The following is a 24,756-nucleotide window of genomic DNA, read 5'->3' as shown; positions in this document are numbered from 1 at the left end:
TGCAGAATCTGGAATACTTAATAGCTGGCATAGCAGGTAATATATAATATCTCATCTATATTGTCATTATCACATATATGCATATACACGTGTATAATTAGTAAAATAACACATAAGACTTAAAATAAGTAGAACTAAGATGGGTGTCAGATCAGAAATGCAGGCCAGATCAGAAAAACATCATTAGGGTATCAGATCTTCACCCATCAGCTTCTGTTTATAATAAGTACACATGGCTGGAGCTCTGGAATGTTTAATAACACATATTTACAACAAATATCTATTAAAAAAACTCACATCATACACCACCTCCAAACAAAGGCGCAGAAAGGTGCGATATCACTTTGAGTACAACAAAGAAAACAAGGGGACACTGGTGCATTAATTGCATGAGGGAAAACATGTCTTTGTGAGGACCATGAGAAATATAAATGATACGTGCATTATTATTAAGGGATTACAATAAAGTGTGTTTCAACGCGGCGGAGGCGTTTCTTGAGTCATAAAAACGTCTGGTACTACTTCCAATGAGACCATGGGACAAAAATGGGCGTCTGTACCTACAATTAATTCTTCCTTTTTTAATCAGCTAAACGCGCTTGAAATCGACGGGCGTTTGGACCCTGTCCCCGACCCCCTACAGGCTCCTCCCACTCATGCACCCGCAGCAGGCCTCCGTATCCCGTGTACGGGACGCAGGGTATCGCTCGACCGGACCGGGAGCAGCGGGAGAAGATGGCCTCGCCGAGGACCGTGACCATTGTTGCCCTTTCTTTTGCGCTCGGCCTGTTTTTCGTCTTCATGGGCACCATTAAACTGACGCCGAGGCTGAGCAAAGATGCGTACAGTGAGATGGTGAGTGGCGGCGAGCCGGGCGGCCCGGTCATCCCCTCTGCACGGGAGCCATTAGATGCAGCGCCCCAATTCCTCCGCAAATGCGAACAGTTGGATTCTGCAAATAATGATTGCAATGTAAATATTATAGACGCTCAACCATTTGGTCCATCGTATTATTTAAAGCGTTTATAGTTATTTTAATTGGACATGTAAGCAGTTTGTCGACGTGAACCAGTAATATCGGACTTGGGCAATGGCGGCGCTGGCGCTGGTGCTGATGTTGGACCGAGGTAACAAATAAAACGCAGTTTAATTAAACCTACCGCCTGGTTTTGTTTTAGTCCGGATTACGTTAAATCTTGGTTAGAGATAAAATGATCCACAGCGTTTATGGGCCTTTTTGGGGGCCAAGGGGTCACATGTATTTGGTTCATCATATGTTTTTAAGTTAGGTATGAAAATCACACAGAATCTCGCGATATTATACTAAATCCACGTACTCTTTACATCATGGGACATGTAATTCTGAGGCAATAAGGGTTTCTTTGTAGCCTGAGGAAGGAAGGAATCCCTCGAAGTACAATTCTTAAATCGACAGTTTAAATGCTTTAATCACCTTCAGTATCTTTTTATTGAACGATTGATACTGGATACAAGCATATTGATTACCAAATGAAGAATCACAATGTAATGAGGTATCCTTATGTTTGTATCCCCCATAAGTAACATCACTTGTTGTATTGCTGATTATTAATATATACATAACATCTGCACACATAGAGAGAGGAACTTTAGTATTTACTACTCTAAAACCTTCATTCATTATAAGAAAACACTTTTTAATTATTTTGCCGAAGCTGAAAACATTTGCAGTGAAGAAACAATAAAACCTTGTGTCTTTATGACAAAAGAAGGGAAATTTTCAGTGACCCTTTTGAATAGTAGTGTTTGTGTACATATTTGTGAAATGTCTAGCTGTACTAATATTCATCAATTGATTCTACTGATTTTCAGAAACGGGCCTACAAGAGCTATGCCAAGGCTCTCCCTGGCCTGAAGAAGATGGGCATCAGTTCTGTGCTCCTCAGGAAGATTATTGGTACACTGGAGGTGGCATGTGGTGTGGTCCTCACGCTGGTTCCAGGAAAACCTAAAGACGTGGCTAACTTCCTCCTGCTGCTGGTCATGCTGGCGGTGCTTTTCTTCCATCAGTTGGTGGGAGATCCCCTGAAGCGCTACGCCCATGCCTTAGTATTTGGCATCCTGCTGACCTGTCGGCTGCTGATTGCCCGTCAGAGCGACGACCGGCCAGAGAGAGAGGAGAGCAGGGAAGAGCAGATCAACGCCCAAGAAAAGAACAAAATCAAGCTCTCCTAGTCCTCTCGCCACCACCTGTCCAGGCTGGACTATGGTCAGAGAGTGGACATATATTTATTGTGGATGAATGAGCTGGTGTCTGAACAAAGACAGTTGCCACAAGGTGATATCACGTTACCAACCTGCCAGGCTGGTTTTTGGGCTGTACTCATCTGTACTCATTTTCCCAGATTACAATAAACCTAAAGACACAATGGCTTTCTCCGAATATCAACTCTTATGATGTATGTTCGCTCTTGTGGCAACGGTTTTAAATGCAGTGATGAGGGAGATGAGAGAAATTCATTAGTTTTGCCACCCTGTCTTCTTTTCATTTTTGATTTTGTATCATATGTTTTTTTGTTCTCGTTGTAGTTTGTGTTGAAGTGAATGAACGCTGAGTTGAGGCTGGAAGGTGATACTTTTATATTTGAAGAAATTGCTGATCTGTTTGTCTTTTGGCTTTTTTTTTCCATCTTAACTTTACTAAAATATGTAACAGAAACAGATATTACAATTGATTTGGCAAAACAAGTATAGGTTGATTTCTGCTCTAGACTTCAGAGAACAATTCTTTGTTTTTTTGGACTGTTGTCCTTGCTGTAGCCCTGCACTGTTTTTCTGCATGCAAAAAACAATAACTTACCTTCCCTCCCAGCAAACCCCTAAACACACACACACACACACACACACACACACACCCACCTTTAGACATTTTGCTTAACTCTGTAGAACTGAATACTTGATTTGTTTTATGTATGCGAACACCCAGCTTAATTTTAAGTGTTTTTTAGACTTGCCTGTGATGCGTTTCAACACGTTTCTCAAATGCAACTTTAGGGTCCCAATAAAGTGTAACACCACTGGAAGTGCTAGTTTTTGCTGTATACTTATTACATTATGTGCTTATATATATATTGCAGCTATACAAAGTATTTTTTCTTTTACGTCTTTAATCTTCTTTTTAATGTGTTTCCCCTATTATTTGGAAAATTCCCCTACATCCGCAGCAACACTTTCGTTTGTCACAGGGTTTTAATTCAGACGTGTATTTTGGTAGTTGTATATGAATAACATTAATCGGCATTCATTTAACCCAAACCAAGAGACGTACAGTGTTAGTGGCTGTGCTGTAAACGAGAGATCACGTGTCCTCCTGCCAGCTCAGTGCGCATGCGCGAACGGTCGCGCGGAGCATTTGAAATGTAGCCACGCCGGGTTTTGTTTGGGAGCGACAGTTCCTATTACAAAAGAAGCTTTTTTTTAATATATACATATATTTTAAATATTTTTTAAAACGGAATGTCAAAGACGATGTCAAAAAGCCACAATGTTTCCGAGGCGGAATCGTGCATTCACGGTGCAGCGAACAGGAGTTCGCGCAGATCCGAAAGGAGGCGAGCCGACGTGGAGGACCCTTTCGGGCGTGCGCTGGAATACTTCTCCCAGGGTGACCGAACAAACCTGGCACTTCTATTGCAGGATTATATTTTAAATGAATACCTTTTATATTATGTCAGGAGCTCGCCTTTTCAGGTTTTTTTAAAGCGCTGCAGGCCTGTGTGGAACTCCCCATTAGCCAGTTAGCATGCTAAGCTATGGCTCGTTTGTTCTGTCAGGCCCAGATCATATGTGCCACTGTTGCAGAGAGCAGATCTATGCATTTTTTTACGTGTTAACGGAGCCCTCGGAGTACCAAAAAGTATTAATTTGGTAATATTTCGGTGCGCATTTAGCGACCGTGAAGGGGCGTGTCTCTGCTCCCAGAAATGTCATTTGTTGTGCTGCGTGGCTGCTATATAAATGATAAGTGTGTATTCTGCAAGTCACTCATCGTTGCTGTTACTGTGTTTCGCGTTGTGCCTGCTCCCTATTTTCACCCCAGTGAAGGCTGGCACGCCTGTAAAAGGGAACGATGCGCTGGAGAATAACCTGGTGTTGGTTGAGAGAGTCGCCCTTGGTCGAGGTCTGCCGCCTGGAGCTGTCGCCACCCTGTTGGATTTTGCATTGAGTCTTCGTCTGGGTAAGAAATTGCGCGTGTGTGTGTGTGTCTGTCTCTCTCTCTCTCTCTCTCTCTCTCTCTCTCTCTCTCTCTCTATTGCATTGACAGAAAGCTTAGTGGGTGAGACACTCGTCTATGAACCAGAAGACCACAAAGACCCACGTTCAAATTCCACTTACTACCACTGTACCCCTAAGCAAGACACTTAACCCTGAGTGTTTCCAGGGAGTGACTGTCCTGTCAATACTGACTGTAAATCGCTCTAGATAAGGGCGTCTGGTAAATGTTAAAATGTTTCACGTACAGGTAGTTCAGTATGTTCACGGGTGCTGAAGTTCCTGATCCCAGCTTCAGCCGTGCCTCAGGACTCTGTGGTCAGAGGGGTGTCGTGGTTCTGCATGGGCAAGATGCCAGTCTCTGCACAGGTAAACACCTTTTTAGCTGCTGATATATATGCATTCAATAATTACTTTGTTAGTGAACCTTTTATCTCGAAATGTTAAATCACTGTTCCTTTCTTCCAGATCCTTTTCCTCCGCTGGATTCTCACTATGTTTGACCTGATTGACAGTAAGGATCAGCTGAGGAGCATATATGGCTTCATTTTCAGCTTTGTAACTGATGAAGTGCTGGTGAGTTAAACACTGTAAAGGCATTACATTTACATAAATGATTTCTGCAGTTTATTGCTTATTATTACACAGTGGATTTTTAGTTTAGCATTGATGTTGGAGCAGTTCTGTTTCCTCATTTTCCTCATGTATTTCCTCTCGCCCTTCTCTCAGTCCCCTTACGTCTGTCACCTGCTCTATCTTTTAACTACAAAGGAACATGGTAAGCATTGATCCATAGTATCGTCATGAGTTGAAATCCTTCTCACCAGTGCTGAAATTCTGGTTAAAAAGTTACAATAGACAATTCTACTTTGCGACATGCTTCACTATAATCACAGCACAGCATAGCGTTAGGTATAGACTGATCTACTTAATGATTGGATTCCAGTCTCGTGAGATTATCTGTCCCTAAGGAAACTTGGCTGAACCTTTGCATCATGAATGATTGTTAATTATTTGTTGTTTTTATATTTTGTTCTCATAGTGTATTATTTTCTCTTATAGTCCAGCCATTTAGGGTGAGAAAATTGCTGGAAGTTCAGGCAAAAATGGTAAGTCTTATTGATATTAATGTCATTTAAAATGATTTTTTTTACATTTTAATTTCTTTGTACAAGACAAAAGGTTATTTTACATTGCAAATAACTGTTCATTGTAAAACCATTGTGCTTTTTTGACCGTATCAATAGTTCTCTGATGAATGTAGTTTTTCTTGTGTATAAAGGGTAAAACCTGATGGCTGAAACCTGTTGATGCTTTCCTTCTACAGGGCAGACAACCTCCTCTCACACAGTTACTGGCTCTATACAAGGTCCTGTGTCCAGAGATGATTGCTATCTCCATGCCCTCAAAGACAAGGGTTTGTTCATTTGATAATTTTATATTGTCAATTGAACCCATATAAAAGCATGTTTCCTTCATAAACTGTGTATTTTGCAATGGTCTTCTATGTTTAGGGTGGCTTTAAAAACCACAACTTGCCTTGGAAGACAGCCCTTGCAGCCGTGCTGAAGAAGAACAAGACTGCAGAGGCTCCTAGTCCTCCTCTCAGTTTGGATATCAAGGAGAAAGCCAGCACCAGGAAAAGGGTAAGTCACAAACATATGGGTTGGGAGCAAAACTTAACCCTGATGATACCACTTACTATCACTGTGCCCCTGAGCAAAACCCATCTATCTAATTAATGACCATAATTTGCTCTGGATAAGAGCTTCAGGATAAAAGTAATGCAATGAAATGAAACATAAACACCAACAAGATGCAGGTGCATGTAGTAAATATTGTCAAATGGAGGACTTCTTAAAATATATTGAAATTCTTTCACTTTCATTGAAACACTAAATTTCTGGTATTAATATTATTGCTAGTCACTAGTATGAATTCTCCTGACATTATAAGGTCATATCAGTCTTGTTATTTATAATTGCTATACGTATAGCTTTTTTTTTTTGTAATTCTTTTTTTGTAATTCTAACTATTTGTTTTAATATGTTACAAACTTGATATCTGGATAATACTGATATTGCAAGAGAGATAGACATATATTCTGTGAATAGGAAGCTGATAATTATCTTAAATGTGCTGCTGATGCTGACACTTCCTGTTCTGTCATCTCCACCTTTACCAAGAAGAAATTGCATCACCTGGAAGTGCCACAGCTGAGTTGTGGCCCGGAGATTGAATCGTCGAGGGGTAAAGCGGTCCATCTGCAGCAACTGCGTTCCTTTGCTCAGCTGTTACAGAACTTGGATAATATTGAGGTAGGCCACACAAGACCACAAAAACACAAATATATAAACATCATGCACACAATCGTGGAAAAGGTGTATGTATATTTTTTTAATTTCAAGAATTTTGTGCTGTTTTCTTAACCGGTCACCATCTTTTTTGTAACGGCCTCATTTATCCACACGGTGGAGCTGTGTTTACACACGTCAGCACAATAAACCAAGTGTTTGTCTGAGAGAATCTCACCTCTCATACACATCAAAGGCCAGTGAGAGCGAGCCCTGAATGGGCGGTAGCCCTCTACGAACCATACTGAATATTACAGCTGTTCAGAGATTTAATTTTATGGCCTGCGGAGGCTACAAAAACAGCCTCGGCTCATCAACCGCTTATCACAACGCAGTGCGGCATCTTAATTATCTCAACCGCACAAAGATGTCAGCAGGTGCCTTAATTGAAATCCGTTGATAACAAATAAATAAACAATGAACGTGCCTCGGCGCAATTACCAAAGTCTCCTCGGCAAATTGTTTTTGTCTGGCGGATCCGCTGACCTGACATACGCTGATAAATCACTTTTTAAAGGCCCCGGGCCCGCTTTCACGCTTCACGCCACATAAACTTCTTCTTGTCGCTCGTCTGGCCAACATGTGCAACAAGCTGCCGCGAATCTCTGCCCCTTATCTCTTCTGTGACGGTGGGGGCCGCTGTGGGGAATACTGGGTGGGCCGACCGGGGCCAAGCGGGCAGTCAATCATGCGGCGTAAAACAAATCTGTCACGGCGCCCTGGCGAAGGATCATCGATCCCTGCCTCTGCTGCTGCCGCGGCCCTGTCATTAAATTCCTTCGCCGCTCGACTGATGATGACTGATTCATTTGCTCCTTAATTATGAGAAAGCTCAGCCATGTCCAATGACAGTCTGTCACAATGTATTATTTATTTATTATATATTGTTAAGCAGCTGTTCAGTGTCCCTCTGAATGTCCCTCTGGGACGGCTAATGCTATGTTTCGGTTAAAAGCTCTTTTCAAGGCTGACAGTTTAGCCACAAAATGAAGCAAACTGCCTAATGTGATTATGGGATTGATAATATCATGTTGCATTGAGTGATTTTGATACTGTGCATTGGCCAGTATTGAACTCATACCAAGCGGAGTGATCAGTGGTGTTTTTACTTTGGACGGGCTCACGATTCTCCTATGAAATTGCGGCCTGTCTCAAGTTTGAGTGCTTGAGCGCTGGAAACAGCTGCGCCTTCTGCTAAATGTGAAAGCAAAGCAACGCTCAACATCCACTAGAAGCTCATGTGAGAGTTTGGAAGTGCACTGCAAAATAATTACTTGGCAGACAGGAAACCCACAATGCACAGAAGCCTTCCCTGTTCAACTATCCCGTATAGCATGTAGTGGGATTTAACGTTTCTAACTATTGCCAAACTCTGTCTGTTTTTTAGAGGACTTAAATTGTGGGCTGTGGCTGTATGACCTAGGAGATGTTCTGAGTCTGAACTATTGCTGAACCAGACTTGGAAAATGTTGCTTTCTGCTGCCTAATGATGTATAAAATTCTGGCTGCCTGGACACGGACTCTGCTTGTCCCAACCTAACGATTTGTCCAACCCTTGCAATTAATTGCCGATTACCTGAAAAGCGGATTAGTAATGCTGCATAAACACCCTCAACCTATTCACTTGGATGACCTCAACTTTCACACTGATAATGATAGTTTTATGGTCTATTCGTCAGTGCTGTCAGACAGATTATTTTTGCCGCAATAAACGCTGGAATGGAAACGCAGCAGCCTCGCGCCAAGATGCCCTCTGATTGGTTATGGATGTTGTCTATGCTCCAGTAATAAGCGTTTGCTATTTTCTGTGAATTTCCGTGTGCAGCTTCCTGCTCAGATGGGCTCATTACTCAGCTCTTCATTGGCCCTCCACTACCTAGACTGCGTGCACGATGAGTCTGCGCTCCTCCGCCTCAACTTCTGGCTTGGCAGCGTGCTTCATGAAGGTGATTTTATTTATTTTTTTCTTCCCATCTTCAAATGTACAGAGTGAGCCCTAGATCTTTAATCCACACACTGCTGAGTTAATACAAGTAAGATTTGCCTCTGTGATTCTGATTGTGGTCATTTGTAAGTAGAAGCAGTGCCTAGTTCATTTTAAGATTTTCTAAGTAGGGAATCTAAGTGCTGTTTGTCAGCCCTGTGTTTCAACAGTTACCACATCCTGAAGTACCACTATCCTTATGTATTCAAATATAGGGCTATGAAAATTAGCACATTAATTGCTACAATGCATTTAAAATATTGAAATCGATTCTGTTATCCCAGCTGTGTTTTTTTTTTTGTTTTTTTTACACATCATGTGTAGGTCTGACCTATAACACGAATTCTAAATTAATTTCTGCTGAGACAATCCCAGGGCTGATAGCGTTCGGGCGTACTGGCGTGGCTGCAAAATAAATAAATATTAGTCTCCCCCAGTGATCTGAGAGGTGCAGCTTTTACTCTCAACCACGCCAACAACAGATTGGTTAAAGGTTTTTGCATGCTGAAAATAAATGCATTAAATGTTCATTTGATTTGGGAAATCTCGGCTACCATCGACAGGTGATGGTGAACGCATATACAACATATATAAAACCGTTTTTGTTCACTGTTCAATGCCACACCCACCTCGTACAACAGTGCTGCTCTCTTAAAGCACATTTTGCAAGTTGTATGTGTGATGTCACAATGACAGACCAGCTGGGAATGGAGTCGGCCAACAGTGAACTGGCAGCACGAGGCACCATGACAAATTTGTACTAGCAACTTAAACATCCAGCAGTTCCTATATACTATTATATTGTATATCTTTCTTAAAATGTACCTGTTTTTGAGAATTCGTGTTGCTTTATTTATTCTTTAATTTATTGACTGCTCAGATTTTTATATTTTTGTTTTTTTTTGCTTTCCCATTCTGCTTTTCTTAAGGAAATCTATTTTTTAAATTAGAATTCTTACTATTGCTTAACTTGCTTGTATTATGTATGGTGTAAAATGGAATTTTAATGTTTTCCCCCCAGAATTTCTGTTCTGTTCTCGAGATGGAAACCCGGAGAATTCGACTGAACCCTCTCAGTTTCTGGACATGCTCATCTCTACGCAGGACTTCCTACAGGTTTGCACTTCCATCCTCTCAATGGCCAGACGCCCACACCCACCATTAGGTCTGCCTTTATGTGAACGGAACACCACTGCTCTCATCAAGAGATCATTCATACATTGGAAGGAAGCATAAATGCTTTTATTTTACATTTTGGTCACACCTGCAGAGCCTATTCCAGCAGCTTTCTCACAAAATGCAGACGGAGCAGTTCTCAGCAAAACCTTTGAGTCTGTTGATACGCTTTAACTTCTGAAGAAAAAGCTTTTGTTGGGAGAAACTAATCTTTTTAGGCAAAATTCAAGACCCAGGCATTAAGAAAGCCTTCATGAACTGAAGTATGGTTGCGACAACCTCATACTGTTTGCCCAATTATCATCACAATGTTGAATAGTGTTTCCTTTAGTCTTGTAAAAGTCTGATATTTAACAAGAATTTCACCCTTTATGAGGATAATCGCCTCTTTTTCTGGTCCGTACTGACTAGGTCTGTATTTTTGCAGTCTGTTTTTTTCCTCTTAAACTTTCTGACTGACTTTCATATTGCCTGGTTTGTATCACGACGTTCTCATCTAAAAATAAAGCCTCATTTACTGATGTTAGGTCAACTGGGCACCCAATGATGCAGAGGCATTGACTTTCTCACAACCATGCGTGACCTAGTTGTATAAATGTCTGCATTTTTTGTCAAGACACACTTTGATGTGCTTTGATGTTACTTAAGTATTAATCTTTTAAAAAGCCAGTATAATTTTTTTTACACACAGAGGACATTTTTGCTCTTTATGTAATGCATGGACATTAATCAATAAGATCACATTTACTGAAAGCTGCTTTGGCATTTTAAGGGCACATATTTTGCCCTATCATAATTTCAGACTTTGACTTCAAATTGGGCATAAATTGTAGACTGCTGCCAAGTAATGCCGCATACATCACAATACCACTCAATGGCACAGTGCAGTTCAATAACCTGGGCAGCAACAGTTAATAAATTCTATATAGTAGACTGAAGTGGCATATTGGAGAATTAAAATTTAATATACCTGAGGGCAAATTCAATGACACATCAATACAGGCGTTTGTGTGTTGAAGTGTATCCAGGTATCAGCATACTGAGCATGGCTCTAGTGGAAAACGGTAATTTGATCATATTGCAACGTGGAAACGTTTTATGCTTTTCAGAAATTCACAGAATTAGACATGCATTGTTTTTTTCCTGTGATTTATAATGCAATTTTAGCATTTTGGAAGTAAGTAATTGGCTGTTTTATCTTTAAGCTCATCATTAAACAATGGATGGAAGCACCTCAGTTGACATACTGCTGTAAAATGCTTGTTTATCATATAAACCTCTGCATTGATTGGCTACATAAGCATTTCCCATGCTGTATAATTTAAATGATAAATAAATGGGGACGTGCTGTTAATTTGTGAGCGAGTTGGGCTTGGTGAAACAGTGCCTTGATCGGAGCCCTCATACTTCACCGTATCAGTCCCTCACATTTCTCCCAGGACTGGCGCTGTCAATCCAGATCACGCTGTGCTCCACAGACCGACTTGTTGGCGGATATAGAATTTGGGACGACAGGCAGATGCTTACCAGAGATGTTTGTCTCTCCCCCAGGAGTGCTTCTCCAGCAGTGAATTCTTTCTCTTCAAATTCCTGGCCATGTGGGATGGCTCTCTTCACCAACCACAGATACTGAGTCTGCTGAGTGACATCCCACCTCTGCCTGTGTCCCGTAAGCAAACCCTTCCTTCACTGCTTCTGCTTCATCAATACTTAAAATGAAATGAATTTTTTTTTTGCTTTTATATAGTTTTCATAGTGGTCTCCTAATACTGTATTAGTCTCTTTCCGAAATTCAGCCATGGTGCACCAACCACAATGTTTGCCACAGACAGGAAGTTATATCTGCATTTTTTGACCTGAGGTTTTCTGGACGGGGATAGGGGAACATTTGAATTGATGTGTGAATATGTGCAGTTCAGATAAGTGTATGTGTGTGAGGGGTGGTGGTGGTGGATGGATGGATGGATGGATGGATAAATGGATATATAGACCCCACTGATTAACAGCGTTGTCTGCATTATTTTGTTTTAATCAGACCTGTTTTTCATACAGGCATGAAGATGTTTCTTTTTGAGCCCTTGCAGCAGCTGTACTTCACCTCTTCTGTGTTTTTCAAGGTTAGTTTGTTGTCTTCATCCATGATCCGCTGGATAGAGCTCCCCCTCTGGTTCACGTCGCCTTTTTAGAAAGGATGTCCTCTACGCCTGGATTTGTTTGACCGCTTTCGATCCTTTAGCAGACGAATCCGGTCTTTAATCTGTCTTCCCCTTGCAGTGCGGCGTCATCGAGTGCCTGAGGAGTATGCTGTGGAAGTGGCTGACCTGGCATTTTGTCCAAACTTCACACAAGGAGCTTGATGTCAGCCTAAGCAGCAGTCGCACCATGTGAGCCTTTTCCCTTTCTTCCACACTTTGGTGTGTGGCGATGAGTGTTAAACAGTGCATGGGAGATGTAGTGTCACTTTGACATCACTGTTACGTGTAGCACGAGTGTGGACTATCTCAGGAATTCAGTTGTAGAATACTGGCTTGGCTGGTGTGATATGTTCTATCTATATTATAACCAGAGGACATTTCCTTTCATTAGTTAATTACACTTCCTGAATATCTAGTGGGAACTATTCTTCAAACTAATGACTCCCTTAAAAGGTCATTTATGCTCAACGTTGTGTATGGATTTGAACTGATAAGGGCATTGTGTTGGGGTCATTGTAGAGGTCAATGTTCATCTCTTGTGTCACTAGTGTTTTTTTTTGTGTGTGTTTTTTTTCTTTATTAAATGTTCTGTCTCTGCATATATAGTCTCAAAATTCAATTTGAGCACTTGTGAGCAGAGCTGCATGATTTTATGGGAATAGATTTTAAATGCATGCTCTTCAATTTTTTTAAACTAAAGCTCTAACCTTTTGTTTTTGGGGTGATCTATATAAATAAGACTAGTGCAATGGGAGAATAGGATCTGTAAGATGGGTTGTCAATCACTTCTCTTTTATGGTATTATTTTTATTATCTGTAAATAAGGTATTAGACTATATTTTCTGTTTTCATACTGTTGTGCTTGAGTGTGTGTGTTTGCTCGCATATTTATAGAAAAAATGTGATTCTGATTCAAGAGAATTGGTTTGATGAAAATTGTTGATTTATCTGCTCATGGGAGATGAACCTGATCCCATGGTTCTAAAAACCCTTATTATTGGCTCGTTGAGGGGTAATCCCAGAATAATCAAATATTCTGGCCCTGCCTTGATCTACTTGCTTGACAGAACAAAAATGGGGATTTGGAGCGTTGTTACACCTTGTTACACGTACATGTACAGATTTGTGTGTTTTCTCTCAGGAATCTCCACATGTCTGAATTTCTGGAGCTGGTGACGGAGCTAGTGCAGTATGTGGGCCGTCTGGCCTCTGCAGGTCTTCAGCTTGAGAACTACCACATCCTCCTCCACCATCAAACACTGAACTTCTACGAGTTGGTAATGGTTAAGTCACCTGTCCAACGTTTATATGCATGCTGTCTGTATGTGTGTTTTTAAAACAGAGGCATCTATGTAACTTTAGGTGTGTGACGTGTACCTCAAGTTCAATTTGCCACTGTTCCTCCTGCCACCATCTGGGGTCATCTTTCCATCTTTGTTGGCCACAGACCCTGTGACAGTCGACCGGCTGGGATATGTCATCTTCAGGTAGGTTTCAGCTGATAGCGATGCCACTTTCCAGTTCCACAAGCTCGGGCGTCCGATATCGCCACAGAGCTGATTATCTAGGATTGGTTTTAAAGTGGTTGTCCTTGCTCGTTTGTGGCATCCTGCATTTGCCTCTGCTGAAGGAAAGATGGTTGTTTAAAAGGAAATGCGCTAACAGACAGGAACAGGGTCTCTTCTCTGTTTTCATTCATGGACTAATTTGTTCTCTGGCTAAGCCACGGTAAGCCATCTGAGAGGGGAAAATAATCCCACTCTGTCCACAAGGCTAAATTACTGCAGCTTTTTAAAAATACATTTATTTCACATTGACCAAATAGTTTTATAACTTGCTGCGGGTTGCTGAAAAGTGCTTCACCTTCTTCAGAAAGAACCATTGAGCAGTTAAATCTGCAGCCACGTTGCCTGGCAACAATCCGTTTTCTCTTTAATTAAGCAATGTGAACGAGATGTTTAGCAGCTCCGACCCTTTAATTATAACAGGCCTTTATTTAACGATTTACAGTTGGTTGAAATCCTCAGGTAGAGATGCATAATTATTGATTTTGAAAACATGCCACCCATTTCCTCTAATTTTATATATATATATATGTGTGTGTGTGTGTGTGTGTGTGTGTGTGTTTACACACTGGGGCGGTTGTAACCGCAACCTCTTATTTATTTAAATTGTGTGGATTTTTTTTTTTCTTCTATTGTCTGTCTTGTTGATCTTTTTTCCTGAATGGATGCCGAGATTCTTGGTTTTAATTAGCAATAGCACGGTGCCATGATCCTGCTGTGCAATCTGTTTTTATGCAGTTTTAATTTTTTTTATATGGTAACTATGTTTTTTGGTCTCTCCATAGGTACAGACAAAACTTGATGTCTGCCAAGGAGCACAAGCAGCAGAAGAAAGAGGTGAACAGTGACCATTTGTCCTTCAGAAGAAACCCATACCATATTTAGACCACCAGCAGCCTTCTTTATTTTCAATGCATTTATTTTAATAATATGTGGTAATTTCCATTTGAATATGATTTGCAGGGAAAAATAAGTACTATTTTGACTAGGGTGTTATTAAAAATGAACTGAAATGACTGCTGGTGCTGTTGCCATTGCCAACCTTTCCTTCTGAGGATGAAAGTTAAAATCTCATAGGCAGGGTGAGATTGGAGACCCTCCCTGCTCCATCAGTGCAGACAGAACAGCAGATCTTCACTGCGCTGTTTATGAATAATGTCTTGGGTGTGCTTGACATTTGCATTCCATCCAGACATGTTGTAGTGGGGAGAATTTTTTTCATTTCTGTATAAGTAGGGGAAGGGATTCGTGATTCTGGGTTTGAGACCCAGACTGGGACTCCAGTCTCCAGCATAGTCTGGTTTAACACTGGGTCATAAGTCTGTTAGCGATTTTCAGCTACTACTATCAAGACTGACAGAAAACACCATCATTTGCATATTAACATTTTCAGAAATATAACTTTGATAGTTCAAGAGGAGGAAAAGTTCCCGATGGAACGCCTTACTGGGAACTTGGCAAGTCAGCATTGTTTCTGAGTGTAGATAAGACGCGAACATGAAAAACAAGTTTTTAAAAGTTGCTGTCCTTTTCTCTTTCCCTCCATCCAGCCATCATTCCACATCAGCCGCGACGTATTCAGAGAGTTTAACCTCCTGATGGTCGCAGTGGTGAGCTGTCTTTGGATCTCTAAGGACTGCCAGGTTGATGTGGGAACTGATGTCCACAAGGCTTTGGTCCCGCTGAGGACCATGCTTTCGTACTGCAAGAATTACAACCTCATCCACCACCCTGCATTCCTCAACTACGCAATAGAGTTTCACCAGAAGGTACGATGGGAGGAATTTATTTTCCGTTTCTGCTGGATATTTCAATTTTAAAATATTGCCATTAACCTTTTAGCTAAATGACATATATAAATGTTTGCTAATTTGCTTGAATTTGTGAACTGTCTTTTTAAACTTCAGACTCTGTGTCCCTAGAGCCTACTTTGGTTATTATAAGTTTAAGGTTGGACAAGAAGATGAATGTGGTATTAATGTATCTTTCATGGAAGGGTCCATTAATATGGAATCATTCTTCATTATTCATGGTTCTGCACAGGCCTTCAGTTTTCATCATTAAATAATACAAGTACCTTTTTTTTGGGTCCGACTGCAACATCTTGCAGTGATCCTCTGAGATTTGGAGGGAAAAGGGCAGAAGATAATGAATATTTACATACTTTTCTTTAACAGTGTTGGCCGGAACAGACAAATGTGGACCTGAGCTCTATACAGGTAAATAAAGAACCACCTAGTATAATTTTTTTTTTCAAAAAACACGCTGTTTCTCAGCTCTGGCTCTTTGGCTTTTTTTTTTAGGGCAAAAAGTACTGGTACTGGTACCTGGAGTTCCTCTTCAGCCAGGGCTTTGACGGCCTGAAGGACTTCATCCAGAACAACATGGATCACCAGTCCACTCCGGTGGGTGGTCATTGACAGCAACCGGGTCCCTCTCCTGCTTCATGAGACTTTGACGCCAGACCACTTGTAGGAACCCACTCCGCAGACAAGGACGTGCAGCCGGATGGAAATCTCCTGGACTTATTTATTTAAACTTGCTCGCTCTTTTATATATTAGACTTTTTTTTTTTTTTTTTTTTGCTAATGTAAATAACAGCTTTTTCATGAAAGAATTAAACACGCAGTGTATGTCATTGTGTGCCAGTTGGCTTCTCGGTAAAAGTGGGCGGGTCTGGGACACCTCAGCAGGTGTCACGCCGGTTCGGCCCGCTCCACGTCACGCAAACCGAGCCAGACGCGAACTTCCTCTCTTTTTCTTTTTCTTTTTTTTTTCTCTTTCCTGCGCGCGTCCGAGATTGCCGATGTCACCGCGGGCCACCTCGAAGCGTCGTCTGACGTCGGCGCCGGTGCCACCTCGGGCGGCGCGCCGGTAGCAGCGTCCCCTCCGGACGCGGGCGCGCGGGAGCGCGCGGCCGGGATGCGCAGCGGCGGGAGACTCTCCTCCACTCCTCTCCACCCCACGCACTTCGTCGTTTTCTTTCTCTTCTTTAAATGCCCGCAGATAGGTCTTCTTTAGGCATTTCCGCCGCGCACCGATGCGCCGCGCGGATCCGGTCCTGCGCGTCGGAAGAGACAAGGTAAGACTTCGCGCTGCGGAGTGACAAGTGTCGCGCGGCGTGACCTTCTTCATTTCCAGCGCTTTTCTCTTTTTAAATAATGCACGCAGGGAATGAAACGTACATTCGCTTCGGTGCGCCGGGTCTCCCCGGTGCGGGGGACACTTTGACGGAGACCGGCCGCCGAGGTTTTTGGCGTGTCTACAGAAATGCGCGGAATGACCGGCGCTCGCCACTTCTCTCCCTCCCTCTATATCGCTCTCTCTCGTGGAATAGAGTCCGCGGTCATGTCGGAAAATGCAAGAACGAGTCCAACTGCGCGTAAACGCCGCCAAGTGTCCGTCTGGCCGGAGTTGGTGCGCGGCGTGTCGCCTTTTTAAAACATAAGAGCCAGAAGGTCTTCTTCTGGAGCAAGGAAAGGCTCGCCACGCCACGCCACGCCACGCCGTCCTCCGGTGTCTGGAAGGAGCGGGTCGCGGTTTTGAAGTTGGAGCAATTTTCCGTCCGGCGCGCTTCCTGGAGGAACGTTCCCGGCGCTCCTGGCTGGACCTTTCAGAACCATCTTTAATAACCTCCACGCGTGTTTTACCACCGTCCTCGTCTAGGAGGTGGAACGCGATGCCCGCCGGCGTGGGGCGAGCTTGCCGTGTTTCGACGGGAGCAGAAGTGTGTGAAGTGTCTGTTTCCGTCCTTTCTGCTCCTCAAATGAACGCCGGCCGTCCGCTTTCAAAACTGTTACAAGCAAAATTCAACCATATAACACACTGTATAATTTCTGTTTTCTACAACACTGGCGTTGTTTTAAATGCGTTAATGTGGATTTAGCATTTCGGGAGTGTTTCTGTAACGTAACGTCAATTATGTCTTTTAAATATCGGTAATTTACAGCTTTCGTGCTACCTGCTTCTTAATTCTGGACGATTTAAACCCCCAGCTGGCCATACTTCACATGCTAAAAGGGGCGCCACTAGTGTTGCCAGATGCGAGTATTTCAACCCGAGTTCATTCACAGACAGAACGGGCGGAAATATCTGGTAGGCATTTAAACAGCCACAACTACTCATTATGCTCGGAGGTTGTACCTAATATCGTTCATCGCCGGACCGCATTTGTCTAAATAGCAGACTTAATAAATCCCAATCTGGCAATCTGACCAACGCAGGCTTCAGCCTCCCTCCCTTCTCACTGGTTTCTGCTTTTTTTTTTTTTTTTTTTTTTTTTTTTTTTTTGGTCTTTGCTGCAAACATCAGGAACGTGGCCTGTGTTCTGGTCGTCTTCGCTCCGCGTCCAATACTGAGCTGAACAGACAGACTAGCAGGATTCTGGTTAGTGAACTGGGGTGGTAGAGGCCTAGTGGAACTAGACGACCATGAAGTACCAGATTCAGCTACTAATTCTAAATGGCTCCGGATAACATTCGTTGAACAGCCCCAACACGCTACTTTCTGCCAACTGAAAGTAACCCCACTGCTTTCTGGTGAGAGTGGTTCCTCGCACACGTGTCACCAAACAAGATGTCGTGACATACTGCCACACTTTTTTTTTTTTTTTAAGTTCCCCTGTTTTAAACATCATTCCTTTTGTCTGAATGCAACATTTCATTTGTGTTCAGTTTTCTCGTATTGATTTTCGTCGTAATTAACAACTTTGTTGGTACTTCATGGTCGTCTAGTTCCACTAGGCCACTACCACCCCAGTTCACTAACCAGAATCCTGCTAGTCTGTCTGTTCAGCTCAGTATTGGACGCGGAGCGAAGACGACCAGAACACAGGCCACGTTCCTGATGTTTGCAGCAAAGACCAAAAAAAAAAAAAAAAAAAAAAAAAAAAAGCAGGTTTATGCATAAATGTGAGCTAGAACAGCCCACACGGGTCCTCGGTGGACATGGGGGGAAGATTGAGGAATTGTGTGAAACTCTGATGGTTTAGAAGGAAAACCAGGTCCTGTATGCTTATAGAGGTTTTTGTGGATCTGCTTTCATCATCTGCATTGTCGCAACTCAAACGGGATTCTTCAGCGTTTCAGTTTTAAAAGGAACAGTTCTTACCGGAGCCACAGGGAACCCCTTTTCAGAAGAATACGCTGGTGTAATAGCAGGCAAGCGGGGGAAATTTTTTTTACCCCAAGGCTCTCTTGTGGGCATTGTGTATTGCAGAGCGCTTACACCGCCTTGGCATTAGGGATGCAAAATGCAAATTCTCCTATGCCCGGGTGCTGGTTCCAATTCTGGTTTTCTGTAGGGTTGGTGCCTGATGATTTGGGATAACTGCATATCATAACTGTGCAATTCCCTCCCAGAAGAATGTGGTCAAAGGTCAATGCCACAGGGCCGCCTGACCTCCAGAGCCACGTCCACCACGAGTGATGATCGAGGAAAAATGCTATTACTGGGTTATCTGCAGGACTGGCCATAAGGGTTAAATCCTAACAAACCAAAAATGAGTCTTTTTAATAATAATATATAGCTTTTTTTTTTTTTAATTATGAAGACCACTCTTGTACTTGTCTGTCACCTTCCCACAGAGCTTAGAGGATAGCGAGAGGAAGGAGGAGGAAAGAATGGGCTTTGAAAAAGCAATTTCCTAGCCCCATAAATCCCTCCAACTATGGCTACCAGACCTTGGCTAAGGTGACTTAGGGTTGTTATTTAAAAAAAAAAAAATAAAATAATCTGGTAACCAAAGTTCCCCCGTTAGTGGTGAAAGGGGTCGGGTCCGGCCGCTTGTCAGTTCTGACACATTTTACGTGGTTTATTTATGGTCTGGCCTTGCTGAAGGGCAGCTCGGGGCAAGGCTCTAACAGCGGGCAAGCGGCCACTCGAGTCGTTCAGGAGGACGGAGGCAGGGGGGGAGAAGTGAGTGCCGTCCTGTCGGATGTTCGGCAGATGTTTTATGCAGAGCGTGCGCTGTGGCGGGGGCTTGCGGGGTCAGACGGGTCCAGGAGATTAAGGTGCTGAAGTAATAGAAGCCATCTGATGAATGCTGTTTCCTTCCCGTCCGTTGGAGAGCGCTGATGACGTTACTCCTCTGACCTCCCGGGCGTTGTGTTTTTGCGGCTGTCTGTCTGGCGTGGTTGTGGCGCGGAGGGGGTCAGGCGTTGGGGCGCTTGTCTGTCAGCCAGTCGTCTTCCTGTCATGCATTTGCATCTCAGCATGTGGGCCTTTGGTCTGGGGATTTTGTCTGCATTAAACCAGTGGCGTAGCATTACTTTTTACTCTCTGAGTGGGTTGGGTACCACACCCAGAATGCACAGATTGCCCAAATTGGTAAACTGTCAAGATCTGATTTCACTGCTGGTTGATGCGACCAGTCACAGAGGCCAGAAGAAAAACTTGCATCGGTTTTCAGAATGAAACAGGATTGAAGCATTTTAATGAAGTGATTCATGTTCGGCACTGGTGACCTAAGGGTTAAGGAGGTGGACATGTGATGGGAAGGTTGCAGGTTCGAACTGAACAGTGCTGTTCATGGCTGCCCACTGCTCACAATTGGTGATGGGTTGAATGCACATTTCATTGTGTTTATCCCATATGACCAACAATGACCGCTTTCACTGATGTTACTCGGTATCCGCTATAGCAGATACAACTGAAACATGAAGGGCAAATTAATTCGCAGAAAAAGGAAAACAAGAAGAGCACTACGGCACAGTCACTTTTTAATATTCTCTGCTGCTAAAAGTGGTAGAGGAGGTACACAAGTCGTGTACTTGAGTAAAAGGGATACACAAGGTAAAATTTTCCTCCATTATAAGAAAAAGTCCTCGCTACTTTTACTGCGAGAGGGTTTATAATATCAGGAACAGTTATGCAGCTATTGTTTCACTATGTAATAACTCATAATTAAAAAGAACAACTTAAAAGTATTCTGCGTAATGCAGTGGAGTAAAAAGTGAGGTATTTGACTTTTTGAATTTGAAAAAAAAAAGAAGAGTCTCTCCAAAGGGAAATACTTGAATCATATACAGATACATGAAAAATACTAAGTTGTGAATTACATTTACTTAGTTACTGTTCACCTCTGTCAATAATATGCTTTTCATGCACCTATGGAGCAATAAACGAAAGTGTAATGTTTAATGTAATACAGTTAACTGAGATAGAAAAACGTGCTGTTCGGGAACGGCTATCGAAAACACGGCATCATTGTGGTATGAGTATCGATACCCAGTCCTGCTCCCTGTTCATCATCATCATCATCATCATCATCATCATCATCAACAGCAGCAAATATTTTGCCACAGAGTGCCAGATGAATGCACAGTTATTTGAGGCTGAGGCATTAAACACAGACCCATGGGCCTTTTCCATCAAGGCCCATGCATTTGAATAATTAGTTCATAATGAGCAGAAATGCAGCAAGGTCCCTGGCACCAGTAATCTGCGCCGATTCTCCACAGGCTCCCCTGTTGCCACGTCTGGCCTTCATTCCCTCCCATGTTTTCTCTGCTTTCACAAATGAGTGCTGAATTGAATTTCACAAGTCCTGATAAGACACCTTCAAATGGCAGCTGCTGCGTCCGGGCTTCTTTTTGCAGATAACTGCAGCTCTGAAGTTGTCAATAAAAAGCTTTTTTGTCTTTTTCCTATTCTTCTGATCACACAGCTGAATGTGAATTTGCTCGATTTAATTATGACAACGGGTTCCACGTAATTAAATTAGGTTTAGTTCTTTTCATCTGTAATGTTAAATGCAATACATTTAATACATGCTATATACAGTATATCAGTGGTTCTCACACTTGTTCCCTAGTTAGCTATTGGTATAGGTATATTAGTATAGATGTTATCACCAGACCCTTTCAACCCATTTAAATTACAACTGCACTCCAAATATGAAACATATTAAACAATCTAAAACAAGATTCTGTAATAATGTAGTAATAATATTAAAATAAAAATATTAAAATACCTGATAAATTAGTCAGATGAAGCAGCCCACCTTAGCAGTTGAAATAGACTCCCCTTTGAGAACCACTGATGTATATTTTATGCTTTGTTTAGTGACGTGGCTGAACATCTCCAAGGTTGTGATTTCACCTTGATTTCACGAATCCTGGGTGGAGTTTACATGCTCTCCCCATGTTGGCGTGGGGTTCCTCTGGGCTCTCTGGTTTCCTCCTGCCGTCCAAAGGCTTGTACCCTAGCTGAACTGACGACTCTAAATTGTCCATAGGTGTGAGTGTGTGTATGTGCCCTATGGTGGGCTGGTGCCCTGCCCTGAGTGTGTCCCTGTACCTGCGCCCAGTAGGACTGCAGTTATGGAAAGAAAGTGAGTTATGTAAAAGTGTGTCATAAGCTGTATATGAACTGCATCCGGGACATGGTGGTGATGAGCATGCATGCGGCCCCATAATCAGAAGGTTGCCGGTTCGAAATCCCGATCCACCAAGGTGCCACTGAGGTGCCACTGAGCAAAGCACCGTCCCCACACACTGCTCCGCAGGCGCCTGTCATGGCTGCCCACTGCTCACTCAGGGTGATGGTTGAAAGCATAGGAAACATTTTGTTGTGTCACCGTGTGCTGTGCTGCAGTATTTCACAATGACCATCACTACACTTTTATTGCATGGAGTTTTTTAAAAAATATCATTCATACCATCTTCATATATCATCAAAATCATAAAACTTCCTTATACTACAACTGCATAACTGAGGGAAAGACATACAATGTACATACAATGTATGTACAAGACATACATTTATGAGTATAAAAAAAAACAAAGTAAAAATAAGCTCTAATAATATGTAAGCAGTAATGCACATTATGTAAGTATTAAAAGTGAAGAGTCAATAAGTGAGTTATTGCACAGAAGAAGCACAGTAGGCATTGATGAAGATTGACTGTGAGACTTTCACAGAAATAGAGATTAAAGTCACCTTGGTGCCTGTATGAGAAGTTCTGTATTAATATGTATTAAAGTTAACTGTGACAGCCACCACTTAAAGCTGACAATGTGAGTAAGTTAAAGAGACGTCTGCCTTTTCATCACTCATGTCGTGACACGTCACATTTTTTTTTTGCTCTTTCATGCCGTTGCCCTGTTAGCCGGTCAGATGTCGCATGCGTTTCAGCATTTTAAATCACTGCTCTGCAGCCATGATTCTCTCAGTAAGGTCACCGCTTTCGCTGAAAAATTGAAATGTCACTTCTGTTTGTTCTTGCCCTGATACACGCAGTGCCGTGAGCCAGAATAAAAACAGTCGAATTTACTTCAGTTCCTCCAACTTAAGTCGCGTTCTTTTGACTGTTCGTGCGCATGGTCCCGTCACCAGCCTTTTCCATTTTCCCGAACATAATGCCTGACATTCATCATGACCTCTGATTGGCAAGTCAGTTTTGCTCTGGGTGAGTACAATCAATAATATGTTTTCTCTTTATCTTTTCACTTTTACTTGTTTTTTTTTTTTTCCCATCCCTTCTTTGTTCTGTGAGATTCTGTCTGTATTTGAACTGACTAATCTGGGAATTTATTTTTCATGTAATTTTTTTACGGACTTTTCCAACAAGAGGCCATTTTATTGTGCAGTCGCTCTACGACACACAGAAATCTGCTTAACTTGGGTTTTCTATTGTTAATAAAAGCTTGTGATAGTAGGTATGTGCAAATTGTGGGGCTTTGCCTCTTGTCGGTTAATATTGGAACCGTGATCCTCTGTGTCCACGCTATTTAGTGTTGCTGCTATCTAACAATCTTTCGATATCTATTTGCTTCATTCTGTTATGCATTGATAAGTGCCTTGGTTAATGCAGGGGGAGTTGTCAGATGGTGGCAGAAATCTGGACTTTTCATTCATTTCAACTGATGAACCAAATATGTTGCTAGGGGCAAGGCAGTACCACCAACTGTCACCAGCCAGAAAACGCTGCAAATTATACATTTCCACGTGCTACAATTTAAATGCAGTGTGCCACATCAGAAGATGAGGTTAATGCTCCTGCATGTTTTATATCACCAAAAACTCAAATATTCTATATACTGAGACAGAATATGCAGCAACAAAATTATTTTTGCTGTGAAATTGCAGAAAATTTGCAACAATCATTTTTGATTTTGTATAATTAATTGATAATTGAGATCAAATTTACATTTACATTCCTGGCATTTGTCAGACATCCTTATCCAGATTGATTACAATTAGTAGTTACATTTGCTCAGGGACATCAGCGAGTATTTTACCCACTAGGCTACTAACACTCAATAAGTAGATTGCGTGTTTGTTACGTTATAAGACATAGGAAACCATGCATACATAGGCTATTCCAGCAGAAGTTTTCAGCAAATGTTTCGCTAACGGTAGTGTTGTTTTCGCCTATGAGATTTATAACAAAATTTATAACCTTTTTGATATGACAAAGACGAGATGAGATTCAAAAAGATGTGCTGGTCATGTGACAATAACGAAATATATCCTGTAAGAATGTTGACAAATAAAAATGAGACTAAATATGGTTCATAAAATTAAACCTTCTGATGGGTGAACAGATGGTTGGGAGAAAATGACAAAGCACTCTCTTTACAATGAAATGGAAAAGAAAACAGAATAAGTTGTCGAAAAACATGGAGCAAATCTGAGCATCATCCACGTCTTGAATTGATGTAGAGTATTCTTGAATATATAGAGTAACAATAAAAAGATAACCTTGTTTTACTTACGAAATGAGTTTGACAAAAAGAAAATTTTGTTTTTGTCTGTTCAACTATGTGCTTATACTTTATTGATTTGATTGAATATAAAAGCATTACTAAAAATATTTACTACAATTTTCATTGACTCACATTAAAGTCAAACTAAAATGTCAGCAGTTTTTGTTGAATAAAACTAGACCAAAATAGTCGTGGATTATTCTGACCAAAATATGATAAAAATGCTCAGTTGACTGAAACTTGACTAGACTAAAAGGAGTCTTTACACAACAAACACTAATAAAGACTAAAACGACAGACTAAAACTAAAATTAAGACAGGCCACCAAAAACGACTATAGCTAACATAGTGAAAAATGAACTACAACTATTTTGGTTCTAGTCTGTGTGCATTATGCATTGTCACGGAGTGACGCTCACAGTGCACAAGTGGCCGTCTGCTTGTTCCGGTTTGGGCGTCACGTCCAGGTGTTTTGGCTTGGAGTTTATTGGGAATATGGGGGACACCATCGCTGGGGGTGCT

The 24,756-nt window shown here is 41.9% G+C and overlaps 3 protein-coding genes across 6 annotated transcripts in view; all 3 read left to right on the top strand.

The window, feature by feature from the left end:
• The first annotated feature begins 4 nt into the window (after window positions 1-4).
• Window positions 5-3,062, top strand: tmem35 (transmembrane protein 35). Its single transcript, XM_028960460.1, has 2 exons — window positions 5-855; window positions 1,852-3,062. Exons 1-2 carry the CDS (start codon window positions 736-738, stop codon window positions 2,212-2,214), a joined length of 483 nt encoding a protein of 160 aa, XP_028816293.1. The 5' UTR covers window positions 5-735; the 3' UTR covers window positions 2,215-3,062.
• Window positions 3,063-3,280: 218 nt separating this feature from the next.
• On the top strand, window positions 3,281-16,068 carry cenpi (centromere protein I). 2 transcript variants are annotated; one of them, XM_028960459.1, is made up of 20 exons: window positions 3,281-3,643; window positions 4,079-4,216; window positions 4,502-4,620; window positions 4,720-4,827; window positions 4,981-5,029; window positions 5,314-5,360; window positions 5,579-5,668; window positions 5,766-5,897; window positions 6,441-6,569; window positions 8,431-8,551; window positions 9,611-9,705; window positions 11,317-11,434; window positions 11,818-11,882; window positions 12,040-12,149; window positions 13,102-13,237; window positions 13,323-13,447; window positions 14,311-14,362; window positions 15,076-15,294; window positions 15,703-15,744; window positions 15,829-16,068. In XM_028960459.1, exons 1-20 carry the CDS (start codon window positions 3,496-3,498, stop codon window positions 15,943-15,945), a joined length of 2,160 nt encoding a protein of 719 aa, XP_028816292.1. In that variant the 5' UTR covers window positions 3,281-3,495; the 3' UTR covers window positions 15,946-16,068. The 2 variants fall into 2 exon arrangements, with proteins under 2 accessions (XP_028816292.1, XP_028816291.1); XM_028960458.1 differs by having other exon boundaries at window positions 6,438-6,569.
• A 277-nt stretch (window positions 16,069-16,345) lies between these two features.
• drp2 (dystrophin related protein 2) overlaps window positions 16,346-24,756 on the top strand; it is a 164,645-nt gene continuing 156,234 nt past the window's right edge. For all 3 annotated transcript variants that reach the window (XM_028960456.1, XM_028960453.1, XM_028960452.1), the window contains exon 1: window positions 16,346-16,607. Coding sequence is in view for 2 of the 3 variants with exons in the window: in XM_028960453.1 (XP_028816286.1) it covers window positions 16,566-16,607 (42 nt within the window). In the remaining variant the exon portion in view is untranslated. The remainder of the gene's footprint in view (window positions 16,608-24,756) is intronic.

The sequence above is a fragment of the Denticeps clupeoides genome, chromosome 18 (genome assembly GCF_900700375.1).
Source record: "Denticeps clupeoides chromosome 18, fDenClu1.1, whole genome shotgun sequence".
Taxonomy (NCBI): domain Eukaryota; kingdom Metazoa; phylum Chordata; class Actinopteri; order Clupeiformes; family Denticipitidae; genus Denticeps; species Denticeps clupeoides.
Note: the sequence above shows the minus strand (reverse complement) of the source record. Positions and strands in the feature narration are given on the sequence as shown.